Genomic DNA, 22,026 nt, shown 5'->3' on the forward strand with positions numbered 1-22,026 from the left:
GTCTTGTTGTATGTAATTCCTGCTTACTATTCGCAGATTTACACACTTAAACTTTAGAAGCTGACTGGACTCACTGGATGAGCAAATACTGCCTCTAAAAGACCTACTCAAACCAGAATTTTCTGGAAATGCATAAAGATACACTCCCGTTGAATTGAAAAATTGTATGTGGACAACAAGCTGATCTCAGCTGTGATGAGCTCTGTTTCCAAATGCAGCTTTGTGTACTATTTGATCTTAAACCCTCAGATCTTAGTTGAAACTCATTTCAAAAACAATACGCGGGTTTTCTGACATTAAACATTTGGCGCATCCGGAATTAAACACAAATAAGCCATCCTCGTTCTCCGGCTGCTGTGCAGCTTTACAAACGAGCGCCCTGTGCTGCCAGCGGGGCCGCCGCCAGTGATGCCCGAGGGACGGCTCACCGTCATAAGCCTCATTTCCCGGAGGAGAACCGCGTTGTCCGGGTGTTCGAGGACACCGAGCGTTTCAAACACCCAGGCGCCGAGCGCCGCGGGGCCGCTGGGGCCGTGCCCTGAGGCGGCGGGCCGAGCCCTGAGGCGGCAGGGCGGGCCCGGCTCACGGTTCCCGCCCGCCGCCCGCCGCCCGCCAATGGCGCGGGCCGCAGCCCGGGCGATGCCGTCACCCCGCGCAGCGCGGCCGCGGGTTGGCTGCGGCGCCGGCAATCGTCACATGGGCAGAGATCAGCCCAGCGCCGGGAGCCGCCGCACGGGCTCGGACCAGCCCGGCCCACCGCGCCGCCCTGCCCCGCGGAGCCACGGCCGATGGCGGCGGGCGCCGAGAAGATGCTGAACCTCATGGAGGTCGGCGGGTCCCTGCTGGAGCGGGTGGCCGTCGGCAACCCCCTCTCCCTGGTGCTGGCCGCCTCCGCCTTCGCGCTCAGCCTCGGTTACCTGTTCCAGCTCGGCTACCGGCGACACCTCGGCTCCGACAAGAAGGTGAGCGCGGCGGCCGGGCCGCAGCGGGGACGGTGCCCGCGGGCCGGGAGAGCCGGGCGGGCGCTGCAGGGCACGGGCCCGGGGAGCGGCCTCGGGACAGCCCTCGGGAGCGCGGGGGAAGCGGCGCTGGGAGCCGGGCGGGGGGAGCGGCGGCTCCTGGGGCAGCCGCACCTGGGGCAGCCGCGCCTGGGGCAGCCGCGCCTGGGGCAGCCGCGCCTGGGGCAGCCGCGCCTGGGGCAGCCGCGCCTGGGGCAGCCGCGCCTGGGGCAGCCGCGCCTGGGGCAGCCGCGCCTGGGGCAGCCGCGCCTGGGGCAGCCGCGCCTGGGGCAGCCGCGCCTGGGGCAGCCGCGCCTGGGGCAGCCGCGCCTGGGGCAGCCGCGCCTGGGGCAGCCTCGCCGGGCCGGTCGGTACCGCGGGGCGCAGAGGCACTCGCGGCTGGCGGAACCCAGGGGCGTTCCCGGTACTGTTTCATCGATGGAGCTTAAGAGAAAGTGTCCGCTAATGTATAAAACACAGTGCTAACCCCTGAAGGTGCTGTTGAGGGGCTGTTTAACAAATCCTCCAGCACTACCTCGTTTCTGGCTGCCTTCTTTTCGGGTGCAATATCGTTGTTCTTCACGTTCAGAGGAGCACAGGAAGGATCTTAATCATATTAACTTTATTTTAACCTTTGCTGCTTTAAATATAGTTCTATCTAAACAACTGAATATTTTTTTAAAGTTGGCCTTTTCAAAAAAGAGTTGAAACAAATATATATAAAACTTCCCCTGTGGTTAGTTTTTATGTAAATGGACGTGATTTTATTCCTTTTGGGCATTGGCACACGCCAGGAAAGTGGTCAGAGCACCAAGCCTGGCAGAGTTCAAGAAGCGTTTGGACAGCTCTGTCAAGGACGTGCTGTCACAGCCATGCTGTCACCCCTGTGGATGGTCCTGTGCAGGGCCAGGAGTTGGACTCCGATCCTTGTGGGTCCCTTCCAGCTTAGGATATTCTATTAGGTCATGAGTCTGTGATAATCTCTGAAGAAAATTCAGTGTTTATTTTTCTCTTTCCTCTACAGAACTACCCACCTTTTATTTCATCAGGCATCCCTTTCCTTGGTCATGCAATTGCATTTGGAAAAAGTCCCATTGAATTTTTGGAAAATGCTTATGACAAGGTATGTTTTCCCACATGATTGGCTGAGCATATCCAAAAATATTTTTGTGTATCTCTTAAGTTGTCTGTCTGGGGCCTGTTTAAAATCAGTTCATTCTCATTTACCACTGCAAATATGGAATGGAGTGTGCACAGTAGGCTCTGTGATCTTCAGATCTCTTTATGTAGCAGTAGTGTTTTCTGAGCTCTCGTGATTCACATCACAAATATGCTTGTACATTTGGGTAATACTCATAGCTGAATCACAAGTTAATTAAAAAGTCATTTGCATGAAATTATTTCTTACTGTAATTGGTAACTTCTACTCACATTCTTTACCAATCTATGACCAGGTTGGAATGTAGCTGACCACCTCTGTGGGCAACTTGATGAATTTTAAGGCCTCTCTGATGTTAAAAGAGCTGGTGTATAAAACCTCAGTAATTTTTATACTGTACATCCTGGAAGGAATTAACAAAATCAGTAGAGCCTTAATTTCAATTAATTTAAATTTATCAAGCAGTTTCACGTTGTCTAAAACTAGATTATAAGCTTAAATCTTAGCTTTGTTAGCTAAGAGAAAGCCAAATCTGGTGCATGAAGGTCTGCTGGAGATGACTTTTAAACTTCAAAATCACATTTACCCCTAATTATCTATGTATAACTCCATAAATCCAGAATTTTTCAAGACAGTGTTTGTAGATTACTGGGGTCAATGTATGCCGCAGTCTCTCTGCTAGTTTTTTTAGTGTGATTGATCTTTTATTAATGTTATGTAAAATAAATGGTTTTAAAATGTGCATGCTCAGATGTGTTCGTTATAACATTAGATATCACTGGTATGTACATTGAGAATGGATTTAAATGTGTTTTAAAATATATTTATCTTTCTTAAATGTCTGGATACTTCTTGGGAGAAAAAGTAATTTATGAAAGACTGTACGAGATTGGGATTTAATGACTTTTCTTCTTATTTCAAATAAATTGTTTTTTTGTTTATTCTCTCTCTTAGTATGGACCTGTGTTCAGTTTCACTATGGTTGGCAAGACATTCACATACTTGCTGGGTAGCGATGCTGCTGCCCTGCTCTTCAATAGCAAGAACGAAGACCTGAACGCGGAGGATGTGTACTCGCGGCTGACCACGCCGGTCTTCGGCAAGGGCGTTGCGTACGACGTCCCGAACGCGGTTTGTGTCTGCAGTTCCACAGCAGGGGAACAGCAGGGCAGTTTCAGTGCTGAGTAGGCAGCCCTGAGCTCTCGGCTCTGTGTGGCAGGGTTGTGTTCATATGATGGCGTATTGCAGTAGGTAAACAGTCTCATGTGGATAATCTGGTATGTTCAGGTTGCTTTCTTTATCACCTGGCCATTTATCACTCTAGATGTTATCTTTTCTTCTTGACACCATCTAATCTATCTGACTATAGAGGAATAACTAGTGAGTCACGTTTTTCTTCCCTTGCAGCATGCCACAGCCTACATCTTGCTTTTTCCTTCCAAGCAACTTCAGGTCTTTCTTCTGAGAAAGCCCTAAGAGTGGTAACTTTATATTTATGCCATGCCAAATCTAGACATGGGAGTAATAATTTAAGAGTTTGAACCCAAGGTTTGTTTTGCTCAGACAGAAATCATTCTGTGTATGTTTGCGGAATACAGTCTGTATGAGAGCACGGGGGCTGTGTCACGTGGCATTGTATCTGAGCTAAGCATTGGCTGCTTTCTTGTTTGTGAGGGTGGCCTGTCACCTCAGACTCTCAAAGTGCAGAAGCCAACTTTTCTGGGGTCCCGCTTGCTCCACTGGCACTCGGTGTTCAGTGCATGTTGCATAGCAGAGTAGTTGGGTGGAAGAAACAGCACTGTGATGTACTTTATTTTAGATCTTCAGTTCTGATGTCATTTTGTTAGTATGAATGCCAGTCATTCGATTAGTTTCTGTGACCATCAATTTATTTTCTTCCTTAGCATTCTTCTTCATTCATCCCTGCCTACGTGCTGTGATTGTTGCCCTATTAATGATTGGCTTAGGGGCAATAATCACTACTCTCGTTGTCTCCACGCTGGCATTTTGCAATGAGCCACCATAATGCACAGAATAAGCATGTTGTCCTTACCCTGTTCTTTTGGAGATCTCATACACAGCTAGCTACCTACAACTTGCTACTTTCTAAGTAGGTAAAGGAGAACTTGGTTTTCTCCTCCTTTGTCAGAAGTACTAAATTGTGGATAGCAGTCTGGGGGAGAATTTGTTGGTTGGGTGGTAGGTTCTTTGCCACTTGATGGATTTGCATAGCTCCTCATCCCTTTGAGAACCAGCAGGGTAACAAGGAGGGGATCATTTTTTATGTCTTAGGAGATCTCTTCCCTGAGTAGGGCCATTCTAACGGACTTGTTTCTGCCAGTTCACATAGTCAGAGGTCTTCCTCAAAAAGTCAGGGATGGAGTTGTGAATCACTTTTGCAGCTGCTGGAGTGTGGGGGATGCACAATTCTCTGCAGTACATCTCATGTTCTTTTCTGGTATATACTTGTTTCAGAAGAGTATCTGTGAATCAGGCTGCTAAGCTAGCCAGACTTTCACTGTGTTGTGCTTGTTTTGTGGATTCTGACTGTCTTGGGATGTCTGCTTGAAACTTAAAGGTCATGGTTTGTCCTTAATTCTGGGAAAGGTAACCCACTTGTTACAGATGGTTTGACTTCTGCTTTCATGCCTTTCATTTGTGGATGGATTTAAATGTCTCTCTTCATGCAAGAGCTAGTTCTTTGATGTGATCTAATCTTATCCATCTGTTTTGTAGAATTTTCTGTAAGCTCCTTGGAAATGTGCATTTCTTACTACCATGTATTTCAGGAGCATAGGGACTATTAAGGCCTACCTCATTGGCCCACCATATACAGCTTTTTGTTGCTTTTTTCCTGAAATCAGGTATTTTTGTACAGTCACCTTAGGTTTTCTTTTTCCCTAGAGTGCACTTGAATTCTGCTTTAGTCAAGAGATGAACCATTTTACTCAGTAAGCCTTGGGTATCTGTGGATGTGTTTGCTTAATTCATACTTTTGATACCAGAAGGATGTCTTTCCTATTATCTCTGCAGATTCAGGTGCCTCAGAAAAATCCTTTTTTCCCACCAAAATTACTCTTTTTCCACAGCAAGGAGATGCAGGGAGTTTGCTATTGACCTTTAAATTATCTCTGACAGATTATCTTTACTTTCCCTCTGTGAAGCTAGAGAGGTAGCACAGCCAGTTGTGGCCAGAATGCATTCTGCTAGAGGTAAGCTGGGTTTTTTTTGCACAGTATCACCACCACAATTTCATTTCAGACATCTAATAGGAAGGCATTTAGAGAGCCATGGAAAATTTCGTTGGCATTCTACAACTGATGGGTCACCCTGAAGTTTCTTTTGAGACCCCCTTTTCTCTGCTTAAGCTGCTAACTGTCTATTAATTCTGTGACTTGCAGTCATGTGTTTGGAAGAGCCATCCCTTATTCTTCAAAATTAGTAACTTGCTTGCTTACCAGTGATTCTGGTAATTGTTAATATCCATAGTCAATATGTCAGCTCATATTCACTCTCTCTCTTCTCACTCCAAGCCTCTTGCAGATAGTTTTTTGTTGAGAGGAGCTGAAATTCCAGAGGATGTGTTCACTCCTATGTGCTATTCCTGTCTCCATCAAGCTAGAGACTGGCTAGCATGCTGCAAGGGAAAATGTGCTTGTCTCTGCTCTGTGGCATGTGTGCCCTCTGACAGACTGCTGGGGTCCTCACTGCATTCTCAAAACAGAAGCTTCTGGGAAGTAGCTTTTCCCTTAATGCCTTTAGTTCTGTATTGTACATGCAGAGCCCTTGGTGGGAAGACAGTTTTTGGTGTATTACTCATGGTACAGTGCAGAGCTATAGGGCAGATGCCTCACTCATAATTAGGGCTTAAAAATCTAATAAATAATTTTCTGAGTCAATGTCTGTCAATGACATTGGATGGTTCTCATCTAACAAAGGGCTTTTCACCAGTAGGTTTGTTAGCTGTGAACCTATACATAGAAAAAGAGGAAGACCTGAGAAGGGTGTGAAACTCACCATTTTCCTAGGAAGCAGTTTGCATCCTGCCTGTCTGACTTCCTGGGCAGTGAGATCAGAGGGCTCTGTAAAAGAAAGGCTCATCTCTAGTTCAAGGTCCTTTTGCCTGAGAGAACACAGGAGAGGGAGAGAAAGTGAGGAGGCCACACGTCAGGGGACACAGGCTAAATCCAGATTTTGCCAAGATAGGGCTGGTTATGCTTGTGATTACATATCTAAAGGGCATTTCATAGTTCAACTTTGCATGCATCTTGTATCTTCAGGGATAAAGCTTAATTAAGATATTAAAATATTTTTTTTGCTTGGTACTGCAAAAGAGAGAACTGCAGCTCCTTTGAGCTATTATTTTACTTGAATGTTTCTGAACTATTGCTTGAAAGACAAAGAAGTGAAAAACAGAGTATTACCTATTAGTAAAAACTGAGTATCTGCTGTACCCTGCAGTCCTAATCATAATCCCCGTTTACTTTTGGATGTTCTTATAGTAGAAATTCTAATAAGTTTTAATCATATTAATATGATGATCCTTGTACTTACTGACTGCGTATTCTGTCTTGGTTCTTTTAGATATTTTTGGAACAGAAGAAGATGCTCAAAACTGGACTAAACATTGCCCAGTTTAGACAGCATGTATCTGTGATTGAAGAAGAAACAAAGGAGTATTTCAAAGCATGGGGAGAATGTGGAGAGAAAAGTAAGCAGGATCAAATGCATTTTTCCACCAGTTTTCTGGGAAGTACTTAAGGCCAATGTAGTATATTTTTGTAAAAGATGTACTGCAATATAAAAGAAATTAAAAATAATTACATAGGTAAAAGTGTACTGAATATCAGAAGAAAGAAAATACAGGTTTTTCAAAATCAAGTATAAGACTATTGGAGAACACAGCTGCTCAGAAAATCACTGAAAGGAATGAAGGACTATCTTAGTTCTGCTTTCGTAGTCAGCTCATAGTGCACCAGTTTTGCTCATTTTGGGTGGTATCAGTCAGCTCAGTGTAACCACTTCTTAGTCCCTGGGAAAAGCTGCAGCTCTGACTTCCTAGAGAGCCTGTGCTGAAGATCTTGGCTCTGGGAGTTTCTGCAGTGAAAAACTGTCTTTGAAGCTGATATGGTTACATTAGTGACCAAAGTGCAAGCTCAGAGTTGCATAACAGTGTCAAATATTCTTTAAACATACAAACTTACATTTAAATGCATAAAAATTATCTAATACATGTCATGTTTTAATATATTGAATTATTTTGAATGTATATGATTTATATGTAAATATAGTTAATAATATGGTAATATATAAATTTATATTTAAGTGTCAAAGGACTACTATAAAAAATAATTCAGTGAGCAGCAAAATTAACTGATTTCCTATGGATTTGGATTTCAGGGTTAAATCTTTGTATGACTTATATTTATTAAGGATTGAGCTTATGATGTATGGCTTGCTTTGGAAGAATTACTAACTCTGCTAAAAAATTTCTAGAAAGAAATACCTTAGAAAAAAGGTATCCGTGATCTAATTAAAGAGTTGTTCAAAGAGACATCTGGTCAGCCACACTTCAGTAATGTTTTTCAAACCCTTCCTCAGACCTGTTTGAAGCCCTTTCAGAGCTGATCATTTTGACGGCAAGCCATTGCTTGCATGGGAAGGAGATCCGAGGCCTGCTGGACGAGAAGGTGGCTCAGCTGTACGCCGACCTGGATGGGGGTTTCACTCACGCTGCCTGGCTGCTGCCAGGCTGGCTGCCTCTGCCGAGCTTCAGGTACCAGCACTGACAGAGGAAGCAACTTTAGCATTTTATCTAAACATTATTGTTGTTTGGATTGCCCCCCATCCCCACCACTTCTTCTTTGCAAGCTATTCTAGACATCCCAATAAATGCTCATAAGCATTTTGTGTTATGTTGTGTAAAGTTGCTAATGGAAGTGTTTTAAATCGCAGGCGACGAGATCGAGCACACAGAGAAATAAAGAATATTTTCTACAAGGTTATCCAGAAACGTCGAAAGTCTGAGAAAAAGGAGGATGACATGCTCCAAACTCTACTTGATGCTTCATACAAGTAAGCCAAGAGTTTAAAGACTTGTTTGAAGATTTACATTAGCTTTGAGCTCTTTAGTTAGAACTATCTACCACAGCCCAAGAAACAGTTTCGCATGTTCTGAATTGGTTTTGTTGCATGCAATTTGTTCTAGTTGTATTCTTAAAACCAGGTTTAAAACTTCAGTTGTCAATGGTTATTCACAATTCTGAGATTCTCATTGGTGGTCATGAGGTGACTGAGGTTGCTTCCTTTATCTTTGCTGGCTGTTGAGGAATGATTTTCTTTAAGGCCCCTATAGAGTCACTCTCCCTCTGTTATCCCTTCTCCCTACCCTTGGATCTTTTGCCTCTTCATTTAGGGTAGGCAGTAAAAGAGTAGCAGGAATAAGGAGTACCTTAGAAGAAATTGTAGATGCTACTGTGTAAATAGCAATGCTGCATAGTGAAATGTGACCAGATGAAGCTCCAGCGTGGTTCCGTTCGCTGCAGGGACGGGCGGCCGCTGACGGACGATGAGATTGCGGGGATGCTGATCGGGCTGCTGCTGGCAGGGCAGCACACCTCCTCCACCACCAGCGCCTGGCTCGGCTTCTTCCTCGCCAGGGACAAAGCCCTACAGGAGCAGTGCTATGCAGAACAGAAAGCAGTGTGTGGGGAGGACTTGCCACCCTTAACTTACGACCAGGTCTGTATGTTACATTAGTCTGAGGGGTATTTTCATACTTTTAGATGCTTATTTAAAAAAAAAAAAATTAAAAGCTCATTGGACCTGAAATACAGTCACATGCTTTTGTGTTAAAATAATAATTGGCACAGTCATTCTCTGATAAATGCTGTTTGCCAGTACATTTCCTCTTCTCTTCCTGTCCAAGTAAGTTTTCAGCTTGGTACTGTTTTTTTAACCAGTGTTCATTAGGGAAATTGCATTTCCTATGTTTATTTAATAAATGACAGTTCTGTAGAAGATCCTCCTATTTTCACTGAGGAAAGCAATGCAGTGTGACCTTGTTCTTTAATTAAGCAACAGAAGATACTTAAGGGACAAATCACTAAGACAGTAGTTGTATTTTATTGCACTGGTGAGTGATTTTTTTCCTTCTTAATTGAATCAAATGGAAAAAAATAATCAGTGTAGCCAATGAAGTACAGGTAAATAGAAACTGCTTACTCTTCACTATTTTATGTTTTTAAATGGTATAAAATAGCATTTTGTTTGTGTTGAATAAACTTGGCTATATTTTGGTACATCATTTTCTCTCTATTTTCAGATCAAGGACCTCAGTTTGCTGGATCGCTGTCTAAAAGAAACTTTAAGGCTTAGACCTCCTATAATGACCATGATGAGAATGGCCAGAACTCCTCAGGTGAGGACACTTTTTAGAGCTAATTTCACTGCAGCAGCACAGGTGAGGTCAGAGGTATCTCAGCTGGCAGAAGGAAACACAAGTGAGCTGTGTTTGCTGGCAGGGAGGAAAGCTGATGGCATTCTGGGGTTCTGTCAGTGCTAGCATAGCCAGTGTTGAGTTAGGAAAACAATTGATACCTTGAACTTGGTATTTTTTTACCTTCATGTGGAATTGTGTCCAGTTTCAGACCCCTGCAGCCCCCAGCAAGCAAAAGACTGATGAAGTGAAACAAGCAGAGGGCCACCTGACTGGGAGGGGGCTGCAGCACTGGTGGTGAGAGGCTGAGGGAACAGGGATTGTTCCACCCGGAAAAGGGCAGCTCTGGGATCCAGCAACAGCCATGTGCAGCGTTCTTCAGCAAAACCGGCCCTTTCTCGTAGTTACCAGTCTTATTTGAGCTTAGTTTGGTGCCACCATTATTTTGTTTGCCATGTACTTTTAATTGCCCTAATAGAAAAATTTGGCATGCAATTAATACAAGCTAGGTAAATCTGAAAGAAAACTTGCTATTTGTACAAGTACGGTACCATGTCAAAAAATGCAAGTATTTTTTTAATTATGTCTCTTCAATGTCAAAGGCTTTCAATAAATTTTAATTTAATTCTTTTTTTTTAAAACCTCCTTCTGTAGAATTGTCAGCCTTACTAAAATAGCTGGAAGGTTCCTGCAAATACTTCAGCACTGTGTCCTGTTAAAGTATGAGAGGAATTTGTTAGGTTGCAGTAATTTTAAATGCACTTGGCCAAAAACTCTTGAAATTTAAAGCCTCATGATATAACACTTCAGGTAACATTTTAAAAAGAATAATGGAGACATTTTGTCATGTGCGGTCTTGTCTCTTCTCTTGTAGACTGTTGCTGGATACAATATTCCCCCTGGCCATCAAGTGTGCGTATCTCCCACTGTTAATCACAGGCTCAGAGACTCCTGGAATGATGCTCTGGACTTCAAGCCTGACAGATACCTCCAAGATAACCCAGCAGCTGGAGAGAAGTTTACATACATCCCATTTGGTGCTGGTGAGTAAGAGAATGCAGCACCTTGTGTGAGGTTGTGCTGAGGTGGCTCACACCAGCTATCTCCTACAGCACCTCTCCACACTGCAGCAGCTGAGGATAGAGTTTTTTTTTCTGTTTTTGCCTGAAAAGTTTCTTACTCTGAAGGTGTTGTTAAAGGAATAAAGTTAATAGTTCTGCATTAGTCATAGCTGTATATGTCTCTCACAGCAGTTATCAAAACACCTTCAGGTTAGTGTGAGTGACACTTGACTCACATCTTTTCAAATCAAGGACAAACCTGGTAACACAAGTTCAGTTGAAGGCAGAGAAAAAGTCTGCAGAGTCCCAACTTTTAGAACAGTTTGCAAATATTGCTGTGATAGTGTTAGAGCTGATCTAATTTCTGTGTTGCAAATGCTTCTTTCCTGATACATAAATTAATGCTCTCTAGTGGGGACAGAACAGCGCAATCTCATTCCACTTACTCGTCTGTTTTATGCAGTGACAACTTGGAAAAATAAGACTTGGGTGGAACTATAGAATGGGGTATGTGAAACATCAGAGTCTCAGATTGCTGAGAAAGGGGCAACTACTGTCTGCATAAAACTTCTGAAGTTTTGTGATTGTCAAAGGCAATCCAGTAAAATATTCAAACTGAATTTTATGGCTTTCTTTTTAGGCCGTCATCGCTGCATTGGAGAAAACTTCGCTTATGTTCAAATTAAGACTATTTGGTCTACTTTGCTTCGTTTGTATGAATTTGATCTCATCAATGACTATTTTCCAACTATAAATTATACAACAATGATACACACACCTAACAACCCTGTTATCAGATACAAGAGGCGGTCACTGTAAACTCTGGCACTAAAACCTTACTTTTTAAATTTGTGTGAACTAACAGACTTCTGAATAAAATTGTGACAGAATAAGTGGCAAATGGAAGCTGATGAATCTACTGTTATGAAAGCAGCAGTAGTCTACCAAATGCAGAAGTTTTGCATCTATTTTGTTTGCCCACACTGTTTACTGCTGCTGTGTATAATTGCTTGTTCTACAATTTTCTCATTGCATTTTTAAAGCAAAAGCATCTTTTCTATTGATGTAACACTTTTAAGGTGCATGCCAGATCCTCTTAATGAAGAAAAAAGTAATTTCTACAAGTGGAGCTCCTTCCTTTTGAAAAATAATTGAAGATTACTTTCCCCAGATAATCAAGGGGCAAGGCTGCCTACCTTGCCTCTGTACCCCATTTCAGCAAACCCATCTGGGAACAGGCACCACAGGGGACTGTACTTGGTGGTGCCCTTCCTCTGGCATTTATGATTCTGTTCCAAGTGAGTGATGATCTTGGCTGATTTAAGAAAATGTTACTGTACAGCTAAGTGGTAGGCAGAGTTCAAAGTGTTCACAGGTAAGTCATTTCAAGAATGAGCCATTTAACTGTCTAACTTGAAGTAGTTATAAAATGCTTATGTTCAGAAAGCAACAAGTAATTCTCTAAAAAAAATTTGAAAGTGGTGATCTCTGGAAGCTTGATGTCAAGTGTAAGAGTAACAATATGAAGATACCAACAACATGAATTTTGTAAATAACATGTTTTTGTGTAAAAAGGTGAAATAGCTGACTGTTGTCTGGGTTTGTACTGACTCATGCAGCTTTGTTAAATGGTGTTTGGTTCAAGAGTGCTTATGATAAATGGTAATGAGCTCTGACTCATGGGAATTTTGAATTAAATTTGTAAACAAACATCTTGGGGAAGTTTTCCATGCTCAACTCTGTACTTCTTTTTGAAAAAGTTTCATCAGTAAATTTGTAACTCTCTCTTGAAGTGGGCAGTGACCCCCTTCAGCAGAGCTCCATGTAACCAGGGTTTTGTCTTGTCCTTCCTGGCCTAAATTCGGTGTAACTGTTCTAAAACCTTGTATTTGTATCAGTCATGGCAGATGAGGGAGCACAGGCTCTTCCCTCCCAGCCCTGTCAGATGTGACCAAGGTCTGCAGAAACCAGGCTTGCCCCTCTCCCTCTCTCTGAAAGCAGTACTTTGGAATCTGTAAAAAGTCTAGATGCAGTCACTACAAGCAGGAGGAATTCAGGCAGGACCAACCTGTTCCATGTGAATAAGGGAGCGTTTCTTCAACACACTTAGAAGCATGAAGTCATGTTTATTTCAGTACTTTGACAAAATACCCATAAAATTCAAAACTTCTACCATTACAAAAATAGGTCTCTACAAGTGATATTCTGTCTGCACTGCCAGTAGCAAATATTACGAGAGTCAATGTAACTTCAGTAGCCTTGCCAGAAAAAGTGCAAGAAAATTTTGCTGAATGTAGCTCAATTTAATTAATACACAAGTTTCATCTTCGCACCCTTTTGATAAATACACACTTCATAAGTTAATCATTTAAATTAGCATTCCACAAATATACATGTAATTTAATGGTTGGGGGGGGTGTTTTGGGTTTGGAGGGATTTTTTTGGCGGGGCGGGGGGCGGGTTTGGGGATTTTTTTTGTCCAGATTTTTTTTCCCCATAAACACAAAGTGCCTACATCCATAAATCCCAGTCTCTGTGGGTGTGCCAGGATGGAACTGTATACAATCATACAGCAGTGTTCATATTGGTCCCACAATATACACATTATACAAAAGCACAGAAAGAGCACAGATTTACAGAAGGCAATCTGTTAGCATCACTGCCAGTGATGGAGATGTTGAAGGGTATTATTATCTTCTTATACCCATGTGCAACTGAGTGTATGAAGTCGAACCTGTAAAATGGAGAAAAACTCATCAGGATTACTTGGAACAAGTACATATGTTCATTCAGCTGAATAAGCAGGAAAGATTTTACAGGGGAAGTAATAGAATAGGGACTTTTATAGATCAAATCTTTTTAAGAATAAAACTTCCCAAATGAGGAGGAAGACAAACACAAGAACTTCAAAACTCAAGTTCGATAAATTTCATCCCATTGTCCTGACAATTTTCTTGATGTATTCCTCTTTCAGTACAAAAATTGTCTTCATATATGGGACAAATTGACTGTAACTTCTGTAATCAAAGTGGTAGGAGAAAAAATTCCACTCCCATATCCCAATTTTCTGGGTACATTTTTCTCCATATAACTTAAACTCTTAGCAAGATGCCAACTGAATCCTTGCTGTGCATTTATTAGAGATCAGGGAAGTAAAGTGTTACAAATAATTTCAAAACCTATACTGAAGGCACGCTTGTGTCGCTTTTCAAAGAATTTTACAATCTTCTTGTAAGCTTTTTGCTACAGCTCAGAAATGCCTCTTGTTTAAGGCTGAAAATTGAAATGGAAGTTGTTTGTTACGTATCTCAGAGAACCAGCAGCCCTGTGCTGCCCAGAGGTGCTGGGGAGGGTGCCTGAGCCCCACCTGACTGCACGCTGCCGAGCCGCTTCTGCAGTGCCTCCAGGCGGTGGATGTAATCTGTCAGAGCCCTTTCGGGGTCGTAGTTCTGCAGCTGGGGACAGGCGAAGGACACTGGGTTTAAATCAGCATGCATCCCCTGCAGCCTAGGGGCACAACAACACACACCGTTTCAAAAAGGGAAATTTGGAGTAAAAATATCAGCAACACAGCAAAATACTGTAGGCAGGGATACTTTATGGCCTCCATATCCATGTAGTAGCAAGCACATAAAACTCATTTAACCTCCCTGCCACTTACTGCCCAAGTCAGAGAAACTGACTTTTTGTTTCTGGCCTTTTCTTTCTACTGCACAGGATTTGTTGCTGCATTTTTTTGAGACAAAGACTGACCAGCAAATTCCTAGTGAGATTGCAGAAGAATCCATGGTAGATTGAAGTTTAGTTTTCTATTAAGAAGCTTGTGTCAACAAGGACACTGCCATCTTTACAGGATTCTGCCTCTTGTCATTACTCTCTGTAAGTAAAAGTGAATAGTGGCTAAAATAGATTAAAGGTTTTTACCATGGAAACTGTTATGGTTATGACAAACTAAGACAATACAAATATTGAGGTGGTTTACATGAAAATGAAACCCAAAAATGGCTAAAATTTGATATTCAGTGAAGATCTGAACTCACAACTTCATATAAGCTCACCAAAGTACGATGGCACTCATAAAAATGTTGCCTGTGATGAAAAATACCCAGTTTCACTGGCAGAGGTGTGCAAGCTTTGCCTCAATCATGTGATGAGTAATCACACACTGAATGCCTGAGACACCATTTTTGACATATTCTTACAAAAAAGTTAGATCTTGCAGCATCAAAGGTTACAAACCTTAGCTGTACACACTGAGGCTTCCAGTTATTTAAACAGTGCCTGAAAGAGAATAATAATAAAAACCCAAATATGTTGAAAGCTTATAGGAGATGTAGGAGATTCCATGCCTGGACTGACCTGGCTCTAGAAGAATGCCTCTGTTCTCCATAAAGATCCATGCCACCAGAAAATGAATCAGGCCGTAATTCATTACCTAGAAATACAAAACATACAGAATATTAGAAATACAAAAAGCAGTGCCTTGAAAACGAAAAAAGAGAAAACCTTTTGCACTTTACTGGGAATCTCAGATAGGAGTTTTCTGTTTGCATATCACAAAAATGGCATTTAACAAGTGTAGGCCACTTTCAGACTTCCTCAAGCAAAAGCAGAGGTGAAATCCTGGCCTCACTGACGTCAATGAGAAAACTCTCAAAGACTGTGCAAAGATTTTAGTGCAGGCCTAAACAGACAGTAAATAATAAAGAAGCTTCTGATTCTCCTTAGACTCCTACAAAAAGCAAACAGGAAACTGTTATTTCCCAGACTTAAACCTGTAACAAAAGAATGACAAGCTTTTGTTCTAAGGACCCCATGGTGCAGCTCTCCTACAAAAACTCCAATGACTCAGCTAAAACTGCTTTCATGAACATGCTCCATAGGGAAACCTTCCATATATTTTTTAAATCCCACCCACGATGGAGCAAAACAAAACTGAAGAGAAATCAAATAGGTTAGTGTCTGTGCTGAGCATGAAAATGAGAAATAGGTTAATCCAAACAACTATAGAAAAAGAAAGAGGGAACAGCCCCCATTCATTCCACATGAGGACAACACAAATTAAAACCCATCTCCATTAAGCAGTGGTATGACTTGTGAATATCATTTTATCAGTCATTACTGGACTGTGACGTACCTGTGTTCTGGCTAAAGACATCCCTATTGATAGTCAGAATACCAGAACCTGTAACTCTGTGCCATCGACGAACCAGGAACTTCATTCTACATTTGAAATTTAAAAAAAAACCAAAAAACAAACAGCTTCAGGATAAATGAAATAGTCTGATAAAAGTAATCTGCTTCTTGTATTCTAGAAAGTATAAGAATTTCTTGCTATTTCCAGCAAGCAAAATTAACAGATGGGCATCTAAAACCTGAGTATCAAGTACAAAACATCTTTTTGCATGTCCTTAAGAAAGACCATCTTTTGTCCAAACCTGCTTTCAGTTTCACCTGCACAATTCCAGAGGCGCTGTATATGTCCAAGTGGACAGTAAATGGCTCAAACACCTAAGCTACAGCACACCAGTATTTTAAAATCATACTAAATATACTTTTTTGCTCTCTTGCAGCTCCAAAACTGCAACTGCAGAGCACTATGAGTAAAATTCTCACAACAGGTACGTGAACGCTTCCTTGAATTTATATAACACACAAGGTTCAGAACAACAGCAAGCAGAAGTGCCTGGGGGTTTGTAAGCAACATGGCAGTACTATGCAGTAATAAACTTTACTTTTTCTTTCTCACCAATTCCTGCTCAGCCTTAGTCTTGTGAAATTCAAAGGACTACCTAGATTAAGAAAATTAATTCCTAAATCTATATTATACTTACATGTAAGACTTTAATCTTTAAAGGAAATTTAGTTGCAGAAAAAACCTTTGTAAATAAGTGCAATCCTTAGAATTGTAATAAAGTTTTTTAATAATATGACTTTATCCAGTACACTCCATCTGAGATGATCAGATACTGAGCCCTTTTCAGCTACAATAGACTGCTTATTCCTATTACAAAATTTCCCTACACTCTGCTCACCTTGTCACCCTACAAGTATCTACTATATTCACGACCACCAAAAATATGCCATTTATACAGGATGGAATTTCTAGACAATTTCTAGATTTCACTAGAGAGCAAGAAAAGTATATATTAAGCAGCACAGTCATATCTGTTAGAAATGTAACTTCCTGCAGGTTACCTTGAAATTGCAATGGACACTCTGACTGCAGAGCGAAATCGTGTGAAACCCTTTGAATGCTGTGTGATGATTTCAAGGTCTGTGTAGGAAGGCTGTCCCCCCATCCGTGCTATGAGGGCCAGCGTGGCCTCTTCACACTCCTGGAATCCTCCTAGTAACAGCAGCAAATATTTTTTCTGATATATGAGAGCTTTCCGAAAGCTCTCTGCTCGTAGGTATTTGCCATAAATTCTCTACAACAAGAGAAAAAGACAAAAAGCTCCATAAACTTCGAGAATCACAACAGTCCCAAGACCTTTGACATTGTTACTTCTACAGCATTTCTATGATTATTCATTTCTCAGTTCCATGAAGAAAACTGTGCTGCTGCTCGCACTTGTTGAATGCAACTTCATATACTGAGGGTCACCTAAACAGCAAGAAATAGCACACACACAAAAGGACAACATAGGTGTTTATGTGTCATTCTTGGAGAGAAAAAACAGTCAGGTACCTGAATATGAAAATTTTAAAACTGAATTAGTATCTTTTTACTCAGAATAAAGCCGATTGAACACAATGAAAAATAAGCCCAAATCAAAATTTTAAAGCAGCTGTAGTTACTATGTGGGAAAAAAAAATCTTCTTACCCTTAGAACAGCATTATCAGTATCTGATCCCAGTTCTCTGAGGAAAGCCTCACTCCTGAGCTCTGCTCTCAGCTTGGAGAGTTCTGCATCGGCTTGTTTCAAAGATTTCTGCAGTGACAGCCTTTCTCTGTTCCAAATTTCCTTCTCAGAAGCAACAAGAGTGTCTATATTAACTCCAACATCTGATGAGTGCCTGGAAGACTGAAGACAAAGGAAACTGAATTTGAATAACACAATTTGGAGAAGCTTAGGCCATGTCATTCTAGTCACTGGTTCAGTGGAGAGCTCATAAAATTAATGAGAAAAACTATTCAGTGCTTGGATCTGAAGCCACCCTTGCACTCTTGACATCTCAAAAGGAGTGACTTTAGGAGCCCAATCAATGTCCCAGAAAAATACAGCTTCTCTAAAAAAACTTCCCCTCAACTGGATCATACTAGCTTCTTAATCTTGAAGCCTATCTGGATCTATCTGGATCTGCTTATCATGGTGATAAGATAGAGATAAAAAAGAAAGGCACAAAGAGTTTAAAATAAAGAGTAGTTAACAAAAAGAAGCTGGGTAAAATCACAAAGCTTTACACTCAACAGAGTTGACACATACTGACCACTGAACAAGAATAACTCACACCAATTTACTCTGTAAAGGGAAGCCAAGAAAGATAGATAGCTTGATCACTCTCAACTGGGTGACTAGGACAAGAAATTAGGCTTTCATGTCTGTGTACATAACTCATTAGATCAGCACCACCAGGGACATACATAGTCTGCAGAAGGCTGCCTGTGCTGGTATCTTCTCAGTTCTTCCTCCAGTTTCATAACAGCATTCCTCAAATTATTCTTCTCTTCACTCAGTCTGCTGACAAAGCCTGTCAGCTCAGCATTTTGCCTGAGCAGCCTCTCAGTCAGAGAGCTGGATGGAGTCCCTGGCGGCAGCACCATCTTCAGCTACGAGGAAGAAAGAAAACCAAACTCAACTTCTATTAGATCCAAATTGCCAGTTTGAAAGTAACTGGCTTAAACGTGAAAAACATTTATAGATAATGGTAATAGCTTTGTATCAACTTCATATTAAAAACTTCAGTGTACATTTGTAAGCTACAAATCATGGTGACTTTCTTGTCTATACTTACCCTGTACATTACAACAGAGTATTTTCATACAAGCTCAATTGTACCAGCTATAACACTTGGCAGAGTTTTCTACTATGTTTATGTTTATGTTTACCTAACTTAGAGGAAAAGAAAAAAGCTTTTTTCAAGTTACATATAGGGACTAAATCAAGCTCACTTAAAAATCAAATATTGCCGAATTCTTTGCAACAGATTACCTCACTTCATTTTTTTTACATTAGTGCATGCCACTCAATCTTCAGTGGCCTTTCATTTGGTAAATATAGGGCAGTTTAAGTAAATGTGTTGTGTCAACACAATACAGTAAATACTAAATGCTGATTTTAATATCACGAAGTACTGAGGAAAGTTTCCTCAGTTATAGGATTACTGCTGAAAGGAAAATATCTTAAAGAAAAAGCCATAAGATGCAGAAATTTAAAATGAAATTGGAAAAGTTTTGATTTGAAAAATCCCTTTTAAAGTATTAAAAACTGAAAAAAAAAAAAAAAAAAAAAAAGGAAAGGGGTTTTTACACTTTACAAACTCCAGTCAGAACACTTGCTGGAATTTTCCTCTATAAAGATCTGAAAAAGTACAGGCTTACAAACTCCTTGCAGTTTCTGCTCACAGTTCTTCATCCTAAATCTCCCATCAAAGTTACAGCATTGACTCTCACCTCTTCCAGACTGGGCAACCCAGGCAGTATTTTCAGTTCTGAAATAACTTCTTCAATAGCATTTTGTACTGAAATGAAATCCTGATCATCTGCTGTTTCAAACTGCAATCTGAAACAAAAGGGGTTTCAACAGCAGATCAACTGTGACATCACGAGCCAGACTAACAGGACTTTCCATGGATCCAGTGTGCATTTCCTATGCACACTGTATCTATAGCAAGTCACTGCAGCAGTACTGGAGACAGGGCAGTATTTTCAAGACTGCTAAGTGACTCTAAACAAAATTGTCTTGATTTAAAAAAAAAAGTGTATAGAACTGTTTGCACTCATTTTTAGACAGGGATATTCTACATGAAGCACATTTAAAATAGTGGTTCTGCTTCCCACAAATCTTTTGAATTTGTGTGATCAAAATCCTAGGGTATTTTCAGATATACTGCATTCTGCTTTGCCCAAATGTTTCAAAAGGAATGTTTAATATTAAACGACCATCACAGCAAAATAAAAACAGATTCAAACCTCCCATGGACCATGGGAGGTACCATGATATTTTTTAATCTTATGTAGATAGTAACCTTCCAAAAATAAGAATCAAGATCAGTTTCACTTGACCATAATACTTTTTTCCCCAAGGAGGATGATTCAGAACAATAATCCCGATATTCATCCCCTTAAGCATGATGAATTATTTAATTAATATTTAAAATTCATCTACCTATACCATACCCAGATAAACCTTATCACTTTTCAGAGGAAAAAAAGACTATTTTGCTGTGCCTTAGAAAGGACCCTATTAAAACATATAGGATTTACAGCAGCACTTGATACTCTGTGATCCTGTCATCCATCAGTATATCTCAAGTAACAACATACACGATAAAACTAACAACCCCAAACTCAATTAAATCCTGCAGTCTATGAATTAGGATTCAAACCCAATATATTAGCTTGCTGGCTGCTATTTACTAAACCAAATAGCTGAAGACTGGTCTAACCTGCTAGCAGCTTTCCGAGCCAGCTGCTTCAGCTTTGGAGATGCATTTTGCAGCTTTTGTCTGACTTTTTCCAGAATTTCAGTGGCAGCAGAGAGATCTCCTGTCATTGTGCGGTAAGTCAACTCATTCGTCTCAGCTCCTTCCATTTTTTGCTGGAGAACCCAATTTCTTGTTCTGTCATTGGATGTATCCCAGGTAGTCTGGAAACAAATAGTTATTTTTTTATATACATATTTTTATATATATATATATATATATATATATATATATATATATATATATATATAAAAATAAAAATATATAGTATGTGATCCAGTGCTGTAAAATGAAAACATATGATTTTGAAACATACTCAGAAACCGAAGAACAGAAAATTCTGACAGAGAAAGAAATTTAGTGTGACTACAACACCGCTGTAATGTAGCACTAAACTATCATTCATGAAAGGTCTAGTGTCTTTCTTGACTAAGAACTAGCAATCATCCAGTCAAAAAACTCATCAGGATGTCACCAAGCCTTTCTGTTTCTTCCCCTAGCAGCTCCTTTACCAGTTGTGCAAGGAATCTGGGAAACTGGGCCTATGTGTTTTTGTAACCAATTTATAGTCAGAAGAACAGGGCTGAAAGAGACCACCATGGTCATGGAGATCAGTCCAGTCACAGGCAAACACACCACTGATGCTACCACAAGCAAAACTGAAGAGGTGTTCCTAGGTAACAGCCTCCCAACACTGCCATGGAAGAACTGCTATCCCTCACAAAGAAACTTGAGTCCATGGCTCTGCCTTTGGCTGTTTCCCCTACAGGATAGTACCAAAGAAGAAGGTCAGAGTGTTTCAAATGTCACAGGAAACAGCAGTAGATTCATTATTTGAAATTCCAGGCAGGTCCTGGAAAGCAGATCAGACTATCTGCTGATGAGGAAGGCAAAAAACCCCAACAGCTGCTGATAACCTGATCCAAGGGAAGACTCTGCTGACCACAGTGCTGGCAGTTCTTTCTGTGCAGAAGAACAAGGTGCACGAAATGAGCATCGCAGGAAGGCTGCTGCTGTTACCAATACACTCAACAGCCTGCTAGATGTGGGTAGTTTCCACTGCTGCAGAAGATAAAAACCAGTAGTCAAAGTAGATGAAAAGAAAAATTTCCTTCTTGGCTCCACATACAATTAACTGGTAAAACAAATGATGTCAGGATGGGCAAAAACATGGTCAGCAAAGAGGCAAGCAAGTCTCCCGTCAGTCCTCTCAGCGATTATCCACAAATCACTCACCCAGCAACGCTTACCTCTTACAGGCAAGTTTCTAAAAAAGTTCTAAAAGTAATTTAAAAACTCTCCTAACCTTTTATGACAGTGAAAAATTTAGAGGCAATAGAGACAGCACTTTCACTCATCTAAAAATTAGGATAATTCTTAAATTGATTTTTTACCTTGATTTCTTTCTTCTATTTTGTTTGCTATCATATACATATTCATACATATGCTTGTTTGATTGCTTACTCGTTTCTTTACTGAAGCTGTTGGAACATCACTTATGATGTTTCAAAGACCCCTTGAAGTTTATGAACTAAAGATTAAGGGCAGTGACCTGGGGCATTCCTCAGTAGGAACAGCTCATTCCTGCAACTGCTTGCAAGGAACGTTCTTCTCCTGTACAGAGACGCAAAGTGTGTGTATAGACCCAGATGCATTTCTCCTGCTCGTGCTCCTCCTTATACACTTCTCTAACTTCATTCTCAGGAGGAAGCATGTGAATAG

The 22,026-nt window shown here is 41.0% G+C and overlaps 2 protein-coding genes across 3 annotated transcripts in view; one reads left to right on the forward strand and one right to left on the reverse strand.

Moving 5' to 3' along the window:
- The first annotated feature begins 712 nt into the window (after nt 1-712).
- On the forward strand, nt 713-12,450 carry CYP51A1 (cytochrome P450 family 51 subfamily A member 1). Its single transcript, XM_084206645.1, has 10 exons — nt 713-962; nt 2,023-2,121; nt 3,112-3,288; nt 6,742-6,868; nt 7,759-7,933; nt 8,113-8,232; nt 8,703-8,898; nt 9,482-9,577; nt 10,470-10,638; nt 11,297-12,450. The coding sequence occupies exons 1-10, from the start codon at nt 789-791 to the stop codon at nt 11,473-11,475; spliced, it is 1,512 nt and encodes a 503-aa protein (XP_084062771.1). The 5' UTR covers nt 713-788; the 3' UTR covers nt 11,476-12,450.
- Nucleotides 12,451-12,774: 324 nt separating this feature from the next.
- The window catches only part of AKAP9 (A-kinase anchoring protein 9), a 104,981-nt gene continuing 95,729 nt past the window's right edge, over nt 12,775-22,026 (reverse strand). For both annotated transcript variants that reach the window (XM_084214816.1, XM_084214815.1), the window contains 9 exons: nt 20,269-20,468; nt 19,274-19,382; nt 18,245-18,430; nt 17,484-17,684; nt 16,855-17,087; nt 15,794-15,879; nt 15,016-15,091; nt 14,024-14,163; nt 12,775-13,390 (listed from right to left, as the gene is read on the reverse strand). In XM_084214816.1, coding sequence (XP_084070942.1) covers nt 13,347-13,390; nt 14,024-14,163; nt 15,016-15,091; nt 15,794-15,879; nt 16,855-17,087; nt 17,484-17,684; nt 18,245-18,430; nt 19,274-19,382; nt 20,269-20,468 — 1,275 coding nt within the window. In that variant the 3' untranslated portion in view covers nt 12,775-13,346. The remainder of the gene's footprint in view (nt 13,391-14,023; nt 14,164-15,015; nt 15,092-15,793; nt 15,880-16,854; nt 17,088-17,483; nt 17,685-18,244; nt 18,431-19,273; nt 19,383-20,268; nt 20,469-22,026) is intronic.

Source organism: Fringilla coelebs (assembly GCF_963513975.1).
Source record: "Fringilla coelebs genome assembly, chromosome: 1".
NCBI lineage: Eukaryota > Metazoa > Chordata > Aves > Passeriformes > Fringillidae > Fringilla > Fringilla coelebs.

Excerpts from the sequence above, each read along its gene's own strand:
- CYP51A1 (XM_084206645.1), top strand. The coding sequence starts at position 789 with ATGGCGGCGGGCGCCGAGAAGATGCTGAACCTCATGGAGGTCGGCGGG. Across the intron at positions 6,869-7,758 it reads GGGAGAATGTGGAGAGAAAA|ACCTGTTTGAAGCCCTTTCA; the intron begins GTAAGCAGGATC and ends ACCCTTCCTCAG. Across the intron at positions 8,233-8,702 it reads CTACTTGATGCTTCATACAA|GGACGGGCGGCCGCTGACGG; the intron begins GTAAGCCAAGAG and ends CGTTCGCTGCAG.